We start from the raw sequence: 15,156 nt of genomic DNA on the forward strand, positions 1-15,156 counted from the left end.
CCTTTCTGTTTAAAACATTCCAGCAGTGTTTTGTGTTGGTCTCACTAAAACTGGAAAGTAAGGTATGTGTGTCTATGTGACAGTAAAAGGTGTGTGCATGTGTGTGTGTGTGAGAGAGAGAGGTGTAAATGGGTTGGGGGAAATATGTTTTAAAGTGTATTTTGATATTATGACTGCTGGAAGTGTATGTATGTTTGGTATGAATCATACATACATACATGCAGGCTGTGGACATACTTCCAGAAATGTTTTCCAGTGAATTTAAATTGAATCTGTATTGAAGATCTCAATATGGACTCACCTCTACCATTATCTCTGGCTTAACTTTCATTTCTTGCTGTGAAATGTTAGTCTAAAAAGAAATATATTGGGAAAACAAATTGGGTTATCCTCTTGGAAAGTCTTCAAATACAGGGGATATGGGCATTGAGGCCCACCTTGACCTTGTTCAACCAATAGATGTCTAGGATTAAAAAAAGCCTGAGAAGAGGCTAGATTCTATGCTTCCAGGTGATCCTAGTGGATAAACTTTGGAGAATCTTGAGTTCTGGTAGCTTTGGTTATCAAGAACTCCTTAGGAATGGGATAGCAAGAGATATTTGAGGTACAGTTTCCTCCTTGGCTTACCATTGAGTAGACACTGGTTTTTGTTAGTAAATTTGTGTCGAGACAGCTCTTGAAATTCTTGCTACAATTAATTTGATAATCTAAAGACTGTCTAGGTCATTTGATTTTATTCTTTTTTTTTTTTTTTTTTTTTTTTTGCGGTATGCGGGCCTCTCACTGCTGTGGCCTCTCCCGTTGCGGAGCACAGGCTCAGGACACACAGGCCCAGCGGCCATGGCTCACGGGCCCAGCCACTCCGCGGCATGTGGGATCTTCCTGGACTGGGGCACGAACCCGCGTCCCCTGCATTGGCAGGCGGACTCGTAACCACTGTGCCACCAGGGAAGCCCTCTTTGTTCTCTTGCCTGTTTCCTTTCTGCCTGTTTTTATCTTTACCTGACACTAATTTTTCAATCATTAGGTGGTCTCTAAAATGTAAGTTAATTGTATATATTATCCCTGTTCCCAGTTTCTGTAGATAGTAGTTGGTCATTATCTGTAGATCATGGAGTTAGAAAAAAATGAATGCAAAAATTGTTTATTTCATAAATGATTCTAAAAAGCAGTTCCATCATTTGTAAAAAAATGTGACTATCAGAAAACATATCGGAAGACAGGTATTTAGCAACATAATTTACAAAACTGCAGGTTATATGATAATGACTGCAGTACTCTGTAATTTCAAATTCACCAGAAGCACTATAAAAAGCAGATGCGATTGTGAGTTTTGTTTAATATTGTTTTTGAATTTTCCCCTTTAGCGACTTAACAGTTTGGTTAATATATCCTGAGAGTTATGGTCGAGAATATTTTAAGGCATAAAAGAATATTTACTCTCAAATTAAAAAGGACCAGAAAAATCAGGGTTGAATCTTTCTGAGTTGTATATCAGAGTATACGTAGAAGTAGTACACCAGTGTGTTTCCTTTATTTTGCTATATGTTGCTCTTTTTCTTCCTCTTTATACAAACAGACAAACCCACAGGGTTGCCTGTGTGTGCATGAATGTATATATACCTTCATTCTGATAAATGGTACCAAATTTTATGTACTATTCTTCTTTGCTTCTTTCACTTAACAGTATGCTATGCCCTAGAGATCATACCATAGCACTATGTATATTCCTCATTCCTTTTTTTGCAGTTGCATGATACATTATTATGTATAATAGTTCATTACACAAGTTTTCTACTATATATGGGTTGATTTCCATCTTTTTTTTTTTTCTTTGTAAATAATACTGTATCTTTTTGTGTTTTTACCAGATTATTTTTTGGAACAGAATCCTTAAAATAGGTTTATTAGTTCAAAGAGTAAATGCATGTATGTTTCTCTCCAACATTTTTATTATGAGAAATTTCAAACACACAGCACAATTGAAAGAATTTTGCAGTGAAAACCCTATACCCAGAAGCAGCTGCTTAGCATAGGGAGATTAGCTCGGTGCTTTGTGACCACCTAGAGGGGTGGGATAGGGAGGATGGGAGGGAGGGAGATGCAAGAGGGAAGAGATATGGGAACATATGTATATGTATAACTGATTCCCTTTGTTGTAAAGCAGAAACTAACACACCATTGTAAAACAGTTATACTCCAATAAAGATGTTAAAAGAAAACAACCAAAAAAACAAAAAAAAAAACCCCTATACCCATCCCTCTGTATATCAACCCATCTTATTTTTGATGCATTTCAAAGTAATTTGCAGATATCTGTACACTTCTCCTAAATATTTCAGTACACATATCACTAACTAGAGTTCAGTATTTGTATAGAGATTTTCTTTTTTGATGTAAGATTTACATACAGTGTGAACAAACGAACAAATTAAGAGTACATTTACTGAGTTTTGATAAATGTGTATGTCTCTGTAACCCAAGGCCCTGCTAAGAAGTAGAACAGTACCATCTGCCCAGCAAGTTCTGTCATGCCCTTAAGTTGATCCTTGACCCTACTCTTGAAGAGATGACCTCTGTTTGCATGTATATTTTTGATACATAATCTATAAGGGATTTTGTATGTATTTTGGTCATGTGCTGTATTCATTTCCTAAGGGACAGTAGAGAGTTTTTGGATGTGTGTGTGTGTGTGTGTGTGTGTGTGTGTGTGTGTGTATGTATGTGTGTGTGTGTCTGAAAAATTTGCTTGAGAGGCATGCCACTGTTAACATTTGTTTTTTGGTCTGGATTTCAAAGTTACCAACACGGCATATTTTTAACATTTTCCCTCTTATTTCCATAAGCACCCCTGCCACTTTGGAACAGAACTACATAGTCTGTGAGCTGCAGCAAAAAATAAGTGTGCTGTATTCCTTTTTGAGAAGCCACCTGAAAAAGAAAAGTATTGTATTTTTCTCCAGTTGTAAAGAGGTACCTAGTGTTTATTTTTCTTAAGTTATTCGTGTTGAATTGTCCCTTTTGAAATATCAAATTTCTGTTAGAAAATGCTATTTGTCTATTTTAATAAATACAGTGCTAAATGTGGAGGGATTTGTAGATAATGAAAATCTTGCATCTTCATTTTTAAAGGAACCCATGGATGAGACTGTAAGCTCTATAAGGAAGGGCAGAAACTGTCCGTTTTTACTTCAGTATTGTTCGCACCTAGCACAATACTTAGAACATAGTAGTCCTCTATAAATATTATTAGAACCAACAATTGAATGGCTAGACTAACTAGAGTTCTTTATAACCTCATGTCTACCTTACCCTCCGTGAATATCGAACTGAATATGCCATTTATTTCCATGCTTCCGTATCTTTGTTCATGCTGATCTCCCTGCATCCCTCCATCCTAATTCTGGAGGAATATTTAATATCCTTTAAGACTAAGCTCAAATGTTATACCTGAAAGTCCTTTTCTGACACTCCCCAACCCCCTTGTGACAATAAACTACACCTTCCTCTGTCATTCTGTAGTGTTTTGTTTGTATTTTTATTTAGTTATCAGCATTTCTTAAGCACTAGTCATATGCTTATAAATAAGGGATTTAGTGATGTATAAGAAAACTTGGTCTTTTCCCTTAAAGAGAAGAAACTGTGGTTGATTTTGTGTGTCACTTTTGTTCTACTGTATTTCAGATTTCCTGATGACATATAGTTGTTGGTATATAGCAGGTTGATTCTAGATTTATAGCTTTTGCAGTAGCTTAGCATGATAAATATGCAGTGAGTTTTCCTCCAGCTTATGGGGAAAATAAGTAGTGGTCTGTTTTTTGGGGAAAGCACAGAACCTCATTATTTTTCCATGTAAAGAATGACTTCAGATTTTTTTAGGACTTCTTTTAGATTTTTAGAATTTTATATCTTCTAAAGAAAGGATGTTTTTCGTATCTGTGTACAAGGAAATAATTTTAAGAGTTAATGTTTAAAGTTTTTACTCCGTAATACTCTGCTTTTCCTCTTCACAGTGGGTGAAGTATACTCTGCCCTTTCTCGAGCTATACTCTTTCTATACCTCTTTAGTTCCATGGCTTTAAATGCCATCTGTATTCTAACAACTGCCAAATCTACGTCCTAAGCCCTGACTTCTTTTCTAAGCCCCAGACTTGTTTATCCACTTGACTACTAGATATTTCCAGTTGAGTGTCTAGAGGGCATCTTAAATTTAACATAGGAAAAGCAGTTTTAAGATTTCCTATCCCTAAGTTCTGCTCCCTCTAACTCTTCCCCATCTCATTAAATGACTGAATACTTAATTCTTGCTTGTCTTCAACTCATACTCAATCTGTTGACAGTTCTCATTAGTTTTACCACTTCTCACCACCCATCATGCTACAGTGCAGTTTAAACCATGCTTAATTTTCTCTTAGCCTCTTGATCTTCCATTTTAATAGTTTTTCAATTTCCATATATGCTTTTCTGAGATTGGGTAGCCTGAGAGTACATCTGTGTTCTAGTCTGTGGGCTCTCCTTTCTCATCTCCGCTCTCAGGGTAGCCCTTTTAAAAACTTTACAAAGGAAAGGCAGGAGTCCCTCTATCCCTAGTCTTACTGGTGCATTGTCTCAGGATCAGAGAACCTTCCTAGCACTAGAATATTGTTTGAGAAAGTGAATAACTTTAATTTTGGAGTAACAAGTCATTTTGCAATTTAGGTGGTTTCCCATTCTTTACTTTCAACAAAATCCAAAGGAAGACTTAATGGAATTATTAGCTGATAGATAAAATTGTTTGTAATCTTTCATCATGTTTTTGACATATTTTATAGGAGTTCAAAAAGTTAAGGTCCCTTCCAGTCCATTTTCTATATTTTCATGGAGAGATTTTCTTAACACTTGTGTTAGAGAAATAGGAATAAAATGATGCTGTACTCTGCCTCAGTATAGCAACCAGTGGTATTCATTTATAAGTACGTAAACTAAAGAAAAATAAAACTAAAGCAACAGCTCTATCTAGTCACATATATTAAGAGATATATTTATAATAGAATTTTATTTTTTATGTTTTAACAGTTTTTTAAATCAAATTTTAACATTTTTTTTGGTTTCAGCCAGTTCTGTACTAATAATTGTAATAGTAGCTGAGTCTGAGAACTTTTAATGCAGCTTTACGGCTACAGGAAATTAAAGTTAAAACTTACATGTACATAGTTTTGTTGTAGAAAATCACAAATTGTGATAAAGTGATCAATAAGAGACTTTCGAGCATAAAACAAGATAAAATTCTGTGAGGTCTGGAAATAGAAATATGAATTCAAGGAGGAAAAGAAATGATGTAAAATTTTTCTGTTAAGGAAGAGGTTACTCAGATTTTGTTAGTAATCTTCCTTTTTTAAAGACTGTTTTAGAGCAGTCTTAGGTTTGCAGCAAAATTGAGGGGTCCTGCCCCACACATGTGTAGCCTTCCCCATTATTTTTATATATTTTTAAATAACTGGTGGTGGATATCATATTGCTGTGTGCTATTTAGAATCAATTGGATACATTTATAAGAGTTTAAGTCTTTATTTTAAAATATATTTAAATATACCAGAAATTACCTTCTTTGCAACCACTTAAATTTGGAAAAATGTCAGATGCTAAATTAAAAATGTAAGGAGGGCATATTTTTTTCAAAATTCTTTTAGGAAATAATGTGAGCAAAAATGTTCAAAGACCACAGCTTTGTTTGAAGACCACAGCTGTAGACTACATTTCCCTTTCTGTGCTTTGTACTTAAATTGATGAACCTGTGCTCTGTAATGCATTTTTCTGTTCATCTTGCAAGCTTACTTCCTGCTGCTAGCCAGAAGTACTACCAAAATCATTTTTCTGTAAATGCCTAGGTTCAGTATCTGTACCGAGTGTTCTGCCGGCTACGTCCTGGCATTTCTGTCCTTGCCCTGCATGGTCGACAGCAGCAGATGAGAAGAATGGAAGTCTATAATGAATTTGTTCGCAAGAGAGATGCAGTACTCTTTGCTACTGATCTTGCAGCCAGGGGGCTAGGTAAGAAAACTTCTTTTGAGAAAATGTTCTGTGATCATGGGCTTATAAATGGGTGTATTCCGGTAATTCAAATAGTTTGACTCAAATAATTGGGCTTTCTTATTTTATAAAAGAAAGTTAAGTAAATTGATAACTGGGATGACTAACACTAAGGATATGTCAGTGAAATTTTTTGTAATATCTTCATCTTTTGTTCTCTTAGTGTTTCATGATAATTATATCATAGAATCTGAGGAGCCTACAGGATTAAAGGAGAATTAAAAATTTAAAGATGTGAAAAAAAATTGTTTCTTTGAAAATTGGAAACTTTGACAAATACTATAACTTACCAAGGAAAATCAGTGAAGTACATCTTTTCTCCAACCATTCTAATTTTATTTTAAAATAATTACATTTAATGTGTTTAAACTTTCAAAAAGCCATTATAATATCATACAGCTGATGGCTTTGTGGGGGTGGGATGGGGTGTGGAAGTAATTACAGAGGATAACTAGTTTAGAGGCAAGAACAAAAGATAAGGATAAATAAGTGGTAATTTGAATTCTTCAAACATGTAATTTTATTGCATTAATTATTATGGTAAATTTTAAACATACACAGATTGAGTCTAAAGTACCCTCATATACATATTACCCAGTTTGAGCAGTTACCTTTCTCACCCACTTAGCTCCCCATTTTCTGTCCCTCTGGGAGTATTTTAAAGCATATCTCAGTCATCATAAAGTTCATTCCCATGTGACTGGCAGCAGTAGTCAAGTATGCATATTTTTAAAGCTCTCTGGGCTATTTTCTCAGCTCCACAATAACTCATTACAGCTACCCTCCCCCACCCCCTGCCCCTCATCACTGTTTTGAATGTACCATTTTGAAACATTTTACTTATGTTTGTATCTACTTATATTACACTCTGATTCCACCTTCCCCTCCCGATTTTTGAACCTAAAATAGTTTAGGTCAATATAAGCAATTATATTGCATATATAACATGTATTCTGTATATTGATATATCACAATGAACAGATATTACTATTTTGTCATATTTTCCTTGCAGTTTGTTAAAGAAACCAAATATTTAGTAGATGTAGTTGAAATCCTTTTTGTACCCTTTCCCAGTCTCACTATTTTCCCTCTCCTCCTTTACCTAGACATATTTACTGTCATATAGTTGGTAGGTAACCTTTTAATTGAAGGCTCTTCACTTCTTGTCTGTGATAGAATTCAGGGTGTCTGTGAACTTAGATGGGGAAAAAAATTACATATATTCACTAACCTTTAACTGAGATTTAGCATTTCCTTCAATTACAAATGTAAGCAGCAAACTGTTGTGGTAGTACCTGTAACTTTGTCATCAATTGAAAATCATAGATATTTTCATTTTACATTACAGTTTCTGTAGATATCTTGGAATATTGTTTACACTTAGTACTATTTTGACACTATGGTAGTTATTAGATATACAGCTAGGTTGTGTTATTGTTAGTAATTAAGCATATACATTGCTATATAAAAAATTCAATAAAAATGTTTATTTCATTATAATTGTTTTCTCTTATAATCCTATATGTTTTACTTTATGCATTTAAAAAATATTCTGAAAAGGGGTTCATAGGTTTTAACTATGGCACAAAAAATGTCAAGAATCTCTCTTCTAGTTTATTTTAAAAAGCTTATATGAATGTATTCATGAGCAATATATAGTATTATCTTATGTGTTTATGAAGTGTATAAACTAATATTATACATACCAGTCTGTGACTTGCTTTCCAAGGCTTTCCATGTCAGTGTATAAAGTTCCAGTGTATTTATGTAGCATATCTCATAGTATGTCCAGGAATTTCTTTAGAGTACAACAGTATCTTTTTTAAACTTTATTCTTAATTTTTCTCAGTTTTATTTCTTAATGAATAATATGCGATATGGGTAAAAATGAGTTATGAGACATAGCAAGCCCTACTCTACCCCTCCTCACTCTCCAGAAGCCATTATTTCTCTTGGTATTTAGCTTCATATTTCTAAGTACTTTTCTTATATCAAGTTAATGATTGAGTTAAAATTAGTTTTGTGTTTCCTGTTCTAACTTTCCTCAGATGTTCCAGATGTCACATACCTAGTTTCCTAATAGTTTAACATAGTCTGTTTCTTTTTCCCTTGGGATCTCCTTGTTGCAGCCTTTTAAAAGTGTTCAACTCTAATCTGGACTGGTTGCTCTATAAGCCTGATGCACGTTTGTCATCGTGAAACTTTTCATTTGGGTCTTCATTGCTGCACGTGGGCTTTCTCTAGTTGCGGCAGATGGGGGCTACTCTTCATTGCAGTGCACGGGCTTCTCACTGTGGTGGCATCTCTTGTTGCGGAGCACAGGCTCTAGGCGCACAGGCTTCAGTAGTTGTGGCTTGTGGGCTTAGTTGCTCCTCAGACCAGGGATTGAACCCTTGTCCCCTGCATTGGCAGGCAGATTCTTAACCACTGCGCCACCAGGGAAGTCCCCTTCCCCTTTCTTGATTTATTATTATTGTTTTTTAAACTAAAACTCATTCTTTAATAGCTTCCTAAGTAAGAGTGCATGGGAGGTACATTTTTTAAATTGTTGCATATCTGATAATGTCCTATTTTTGAATGATAGTTGTATTGAGATTAGAAATCTAGGTTGAAATAATTTTCTCTTAGAACTTTGCAGATAGCGCTCCATTGTCTTACAGTAGTCAGTATTATGTTGAAAAGACCTTTGCCTTTCTGATTCCGTTTTTTGTAGCCCCGTTTTCTTTTTCTGGCTGTTCTTAGTATTTTCTGTTTATCTATGGAGTCCTGAAATTTTATGATAATGTGCCTTAGTGTGAGGTCCCATTTGTTGTATAGGCATTCAGTATATTTTTTCAATCTAGACCAGCAGTGTTCAATAGAATTTTCTTTGATCACTGAAATGTTCTACGTCTGCAGTAATACTATAGCTATTAGCTGCACGTGACAATTGACCACTTAAAATGTATCCAGTTCAATGAGGAAAGATTGAGTTATTAATTCTATTAAATTTTAAACTTGAATACTTTCTGTATTGAGCAGCACACAATAGGGACTCATGTCTTTCAGTTGCAGGGTATATACTTCTGAATTGCTTCTTTGGTGATTTGATTAAATAAATATTCAGTATTTGTTTTGAGTATGTAATTACTGCTTACTAATGGGGAATTTGTGTACTTAGCTTGTTTCTTTTCTCATACCGTATTTATAACATTTTCCCATTCCCCCCTTAGTTTCTCTTTCTAGAAGAGTATTTGACCTCTTTGATCAGTCCTCTAGTTTTCCTGTTTCTTCTGTTGCCATTTCATTGTCTTTTTCTTGTTATTTCTGGGGGATTTCTTGATTTTATATTTCAACTTTTCTGATTAAAATTTTAATGAAATACCAAGAGTTCCTTTTTTATAGCCTCTTATTCTTATTTGATGGATGCAGTGTTTTAGCTCTCTGAAGATATTAAGTTAAAGTTCTATTCACATTGTTTCTGTTGAGTTTCATTTTTGCTCTTTTATCTGTCTTTTCATTTTTGAGACTTTTCCTGATTGTCTGCAATTGACTGTCTTTTATTATATGTCACAGTGAGGCATCAAAAAGCTTATTTGAAGTGATTTGTATGTGGATGAGGCTTGTTGACTAACAGCCTTCATTGCGAGGGGATTTAGACGGAGTTGGTAATCTTGTGGAGGACCAAGATGTCGAAGTGTATTCTTTTTGAACATTCAGTCTCTCCAGATAAGAATCCTTCAACCTCTTGAGCAGAAGGATTAAGCTTGCTGCTGGCTCTGTAGAAGCCTAGCAAGGAAGTAGACATAGAGGGCTCCTGGTCAGCCTTCAGACTTAGACTCAGTACCCCTGTTTTCAGTCTGGCTCTGGTGCCTCTTTTTTCCACTCTCTCTGGTGTCTTGGCTTGAAGCCTTTCTCGAGAATAAGACTTTCGCTTTTCTTCAGGAGACCCAGCATATAGGATCCAGGAGGGGACCTGAGGATCTGAGTGCTACTTTCAACCTATCTTCCTTTTTACAACCCTGAAATATATCCTTGCCTTTTGAGGTACCTGGTTACTTCAAGTCCCAAGGGAGAGAATTGTTCTAAATATCTTTTTTCTGTTTTTCTTGGGTTATGCCCATTTAAATAGATTCAACCCTTTTGAATAGCTTGTATAACTTGGTCATAGTTTTTATGCTCATAGGTACCCATAGGTATCATTATCTTCCCAAATCTTTCTCTTTTTCTTTTTTCCTTCCTTCCTTCCTCCTCCCTCCCTTAGCGTTTTTCTCTGTGATAGACATTGATCTGAAATCCGTATGGCAAAATCTGTAAATGACTAAAGGTAGTTCTCTTAAGTTGTTGAGACCAGGATCTCTGGGAATGAATGGAAACTTTTGCAGCCAGAAATAAATATGAAGTAATTATTGCTAGGAAATGGGGAGAGGGATTTAAAAAGACATCATTAATTTGAATGGAGATGGAAATAGCAGGAAAAGTAAATTTTCATTAAAATTTATAAACCAGTTTCATAGTTCACTGGGAGCTCATGAGAAGTGGTTCTTTTAGGTTATTAAACTATTAGGATATTTCATTATTTGTGTGACACAAAGCAGTCTGTCTCTTCTGTCAGATACAAAATAATCTTCACATTCAAACACTGTCATTAATTTTAGTTCAGTTTGTCAAAGAAGAGAAGTGTTTATTATCTCTCGGTTCATGCAATTAATTTTATTTTTAATAGTGTCCACAGACGATATCTATCAGTTTGATGTGATGGGAAGCTCTGGCAAGCAATATTATAAAAAAAAAAATAGTGCAGCAGGAAGATCTTGGAACTGGTTTTTCAACTTGATATTCCTTCTGTACAGATTTCCCAGCTGTGAATTGGGTTCTTCAGTTTGATTGTCCAGAGGATGCCAACACATATATTCACAGAGCAGGTAGAACTGCCAGGTAGGTGTGCCGGCCTATTTCTTTGCTTTTGGTTTTATCTAAGCAAAAAAGCATGCTTTCTGAACTGTGTACAAACAAAGAATGGAGGAATTCAGGTAAGTGACTGCTGGTTTGACATTTTTGTGATGTTGGTTGCTAGTAAGTGGACAGCACTTGCTAAGTCATTATGGCCGGGACTTGATGATGAGGGCTGAGAAAAATCCATGAAAATCTTCTTTTAGTGTTTTTGTTCTAACTTTCTTCCCTTACTAAGCTTTTCATTAGAACTGCTCACTGAACATCATCTCTTTGATGAGGTATAAGACGATTCAGTCTCTGTTTTCAGATGACAAAACTTCAGTGTTTTGAGCAGTTAAACATTTTGTTTGAAAATCCATAGAGCCAGGATTTGAACCAAGGCAGTCTGACTCCTGTAGTCTAGATCTGTGCTCTTACCTTCTCTGGTAGAGGTTCTAATAAGAGACAAGGTGGTTTTGAGTCATAGACTTCTCTTTTCCTTTTTTCTAGTGTGGGAATTAGAGGCATTGCTGGAGGCCACTCCCCAATACTCCCTTTTCACCACCCCCCAACCCCAGTAAAAGTATCCTGTGTTTGCTCATGAATGTGGGGGAGCTATTTGGAAAAGAATATAGCAAAGTCAGTCATTTGGGAGGAAAGGGCATAGAAAGGTATATGAATGAATGAAAAGGATAATGTGCTACGTCATTGCTATTGAAGTTGCAGTGAAGTTGGGAGATGTGTGCTGCAGGTAGAATTATAAATGTTAGCATCTTTCTGGGTAATACTTAGTAGTACTTATCAAAAGCCTTAGAGTTCTTCCTTTTGCTTCAGTAATTCCACATCCAGAAATTGATCTTAATAAAGTTTCTGTAAAGGTGTTCATCTTACTGACATTTGTAATGGTTAAGAATTGGAAATAACCAATTAAGTGTTAGACCCCAGATCACTAAGTATATGGCAGAAACAGAAATAGAATTCAGATCTTTTGACCCCGGATTTCATTCTTTTTCACTAAGTAACCATTCATGAAAGACCAACCCTGTGTGAGGTACTGGATTAGGCCTGGTGTGAGCTTCTGCATGAAAATAAGATATAGTGTCCATTCCATTAAGGACGTTTTAGTACCTTGAAAACAGTCTATAGTAGAGGCATATACAGTATTAGAGGTATTGACAGAAGTTTTATGGAGCTCCTACGGAAGTAGAGAAGAAAACTTCACAGAGGAGAAACAGTTGGGTTCAGTTTTGATTGGCAGATACAAGTTCTTGGGAGGCAACTTGATACAAGATATTTCTTCCTCTGTTAACTATGTGCTATATAATATATCTTTCTGTATTTTAACTCAGACTCAAATCCCATCTACTTTTTTTTTTTTTTTTTTTTTTTGGCGGTACGCGGGCCTCTCACTGCTGTGGCCTCTCCCGTTGCGGAGCACAGGCTCCGGACGCGCAGGCTCAGCGGCCATGGCTCACGGGCCCAGCCGCTCCGGGGCATGTGGGATCTTCCCGGACCGGGCCACAAACCCGTGTCCCCTGAATCGGCAGGCGGACTCTCAACCACTGCGCCACCAGGGAAGCCCCCATCTACTCTTGATAATTTTTTTTTGTGGGAGGGACTACTAGAAAATACAAGAGTTCTATGTGTCCATATCGTAAAATGTGATCCTTTCCATAAGCCTCTCCAAACACTGAGCCCCTAGTCAGTTGTAAAACATTGTTCCCTAAAGTTAAGGAATGGTCTGTGTGCCATGCAGTATTGCAGCCACTTGCAACATGTGGCTATTTAAATTTCAATTAAGTAAAATTAAATTACAATAAAAATACAGTTTCTCAGTCACACTAGTCACATTTAAACTGCTAATACCACATCTTGAACAGAGCAGGTATAGAACATTTCCATCATTGTGAAAAGTTCTATTGAATACTACTGGTATATGTTTAAAATACACTTTGCTTAAAATTGTTGAACCAAAGATTCATATAATAAAACCATAAAATAGAAAATCATAAAGACGTTAGAGCTGAAAGTAATCTGGATTCACTCATTCATTTGTTCTATATGGATTTAACAAATACATATTAGTGCCAGGCATTGTACATAGTAGGAGATAAAATGAGCAAAACAGACATGATTCCTGACCTCGTTCATCTTGAAACCTAGAGGGAATACAGACAATAAAATGCATAATTTCAGTAGAATGTGATTGCTTATTTACTCCTATCTCTAATTTTGTTGCAGTCATGAGAACACGTGGCAGCTCTCTTAGGTTTACACATGCAAAGAGAAGTAGACATTTTTGTCTCCTGAGAGGTTATAATCTTTCTGAGTCACATAAATCCCCCTACTAACTAAAGAAAAGTTTTCTTTCAGAGATTTCTGTAGGTTTTTGAGGTGTGAGCTTATTAACAGGCATTTTTACCTCACATAGCTTCAAATATGAGGTTCTTCAAATGTGGGTATATTTTGTTTAAAAAAGAAAACTGGAAACAACCTAAATAATAATCACAATAAGGTTGTGATTGGTTATGATGGACTATCTTTTTGGTTTTACATTTTCTTTCTCATCAAAACTGCATGAGTATTTATAATATGGATGTCAGGGAGACATTAACATTAATGCTTAATGATGGAAGAGACACCAACTGTTGGTTTAAATGGACCAAGTTACTTCTGATTATTAAGCCACCAGCTTCTATTTAATGAGTTCCCAGGGATGGCAGGATCTTTAAGACCCAAGATTTAAATCCTCATCTAGGGACTTCCCTGGTGGTCCAGTGGTGAAGAATTCGCCTTGCAATGCAAGGGCCATGGGTTCGATCCCTGGTCAGGGAAGTAAGATCCCACATGCTGTGGGGCAGCTAAGCCTGTGTGCTGCAACTGCTGAGCTCGCGTGCCTCGACTAGAGAGCCTGCGTGTTGCACACTACAGAGCCCATGCGCCCTGGAGCCTGTGCGCCACTAGAAAAGAGAAAAAACCCACACTCTGCAACTAGAGAGAAGCCCACACACTGTGACAGAGTCTGTGCACTGCAACGAAGAGCCCGTGCACCACAACGAAAGATCCCACATGCCTCAACGAAGATTCCGCATGCTGCAACTAAAAGACCTGATGCAGCCAAAATAAATAAAATAAAAAATAAATCTTAAAAAAAAAAAATCCTCATCTAAGCAAAGTCTGTCATTTGACAGCAGGCTTGCTTTTCTACCTGCCCTGCACCCATTTCAGCCAGTGGCCTCAAGTTTGAATGTGTCCTCTATCCTTTGCTTATCTAGGAAGTCCCTTTGGAGTTGAGTCTCTTAAATTTCTTTGTATCTACTGTTCTTGGATGGCTTTAAAGGGAAAAAGTTTTTTTGTTTGTATTTGGTCAATTTTGTTGTTTCAGTTGAAGTGGAGGCTTTTCCTTTGCTACAGCCTAACAAGATACAGAGCTCCTTCTTCCTATAATTTTCTAATTTTCATAAACTGCTTTAGTGTTTAAACATTTTTCGATTGATTCAGATTTACCCTGTGGGCTGTTAAACATGGGCTATGATCAAAACGTACTCATTTAAATTAAATGCATTTCTTTTGATCAGCATGAAGAAGGAAAGGAGAGACTAGTACAATAGTGAAAGATAAAACTATTTTAACAGTAGGATTGTACTAGAGGATTCAAAAGTACGTCTTTTTTATTGTAATTAATCATATAATTTGAGCAAGTAATAGAGTTAGAACTAGGCTCTGTGTATGATTTCATTGTACATTCAGACAGACTTGTCTTTAGACTGGTAACCTTTTGGTTTCTAGTGGGACCTAAGTAAATGGGAAATAGGTAGAACAGCAGCTTTGTTTTCCATTTTGTAAGAAGGTACATGGTGCATCAGTGGTCTTTGTATTGGGTACATGTTTGGATTATCTTTCATAGTGAGATATTTAGAGAAGTCATTAGTAGTGGTTGGTGGAATTAATATTTCACCACTGTTTAATTCTCCTCAGTAAATGTATAGCATGTATGAATTTGTACATGTATCTATGCACACATTTGCATTTCATGGCCCTGTGGGCCTCTGGATAGATGAGGTTGGTAGATACCATCTCTCATTAGTGTATTGGACCAGGCCAGACAGGCTTTTTAGATGTGCCGGTGGTTTGGGCATGGACAGGTTAAACTGATTCCTTTATAGTATACAT

General features: G+C 36.2%; 1 protein-coding gene across 1 annotated transcript in view; it reads left to right on the forward strand.

The window, feature by feature from the left end:
• DDX10 (DEAD-box helicase 10) overlaps positions 1 to 15,156 on the forward strand; it is a 309,443-nt gene that overhangs the window by 15,069 nt on the left and 279,218 nt on the right. The window contains exons 7-9 of the mRNA XM_059067976.2: positions 2,847 to 2,973; positions 5,868 to 6,030; positions 10,902 to 10,986. Of these exons, the coding sequence (XP_058923959.1) occupies positions 2,847 to 2,973; positions 5,868 to 6,030; positions 10,902 to 10,986 (375 nt within the window). The remainder of the gene's footprint in view (positions 1 to 2,846; positions 2,974 to 5,867; positions 6,031 to 10,901; positions 10,987 to 15,156) is intronic.

This window comes from Kogia breviceps, chromosome 7 (genome assembly GCF_026419965.1).
Source record: "Kogia breviceps isolate mKogBre1 chromosome 7, mKogBre1 haplotype 1, whole genome shotgun sequence".
NCBI lineage: Eukaryota > Metazoa > Chordata > Mammalia > Artiodactyla > Physeteridae > Kogia > Kogia breviceps.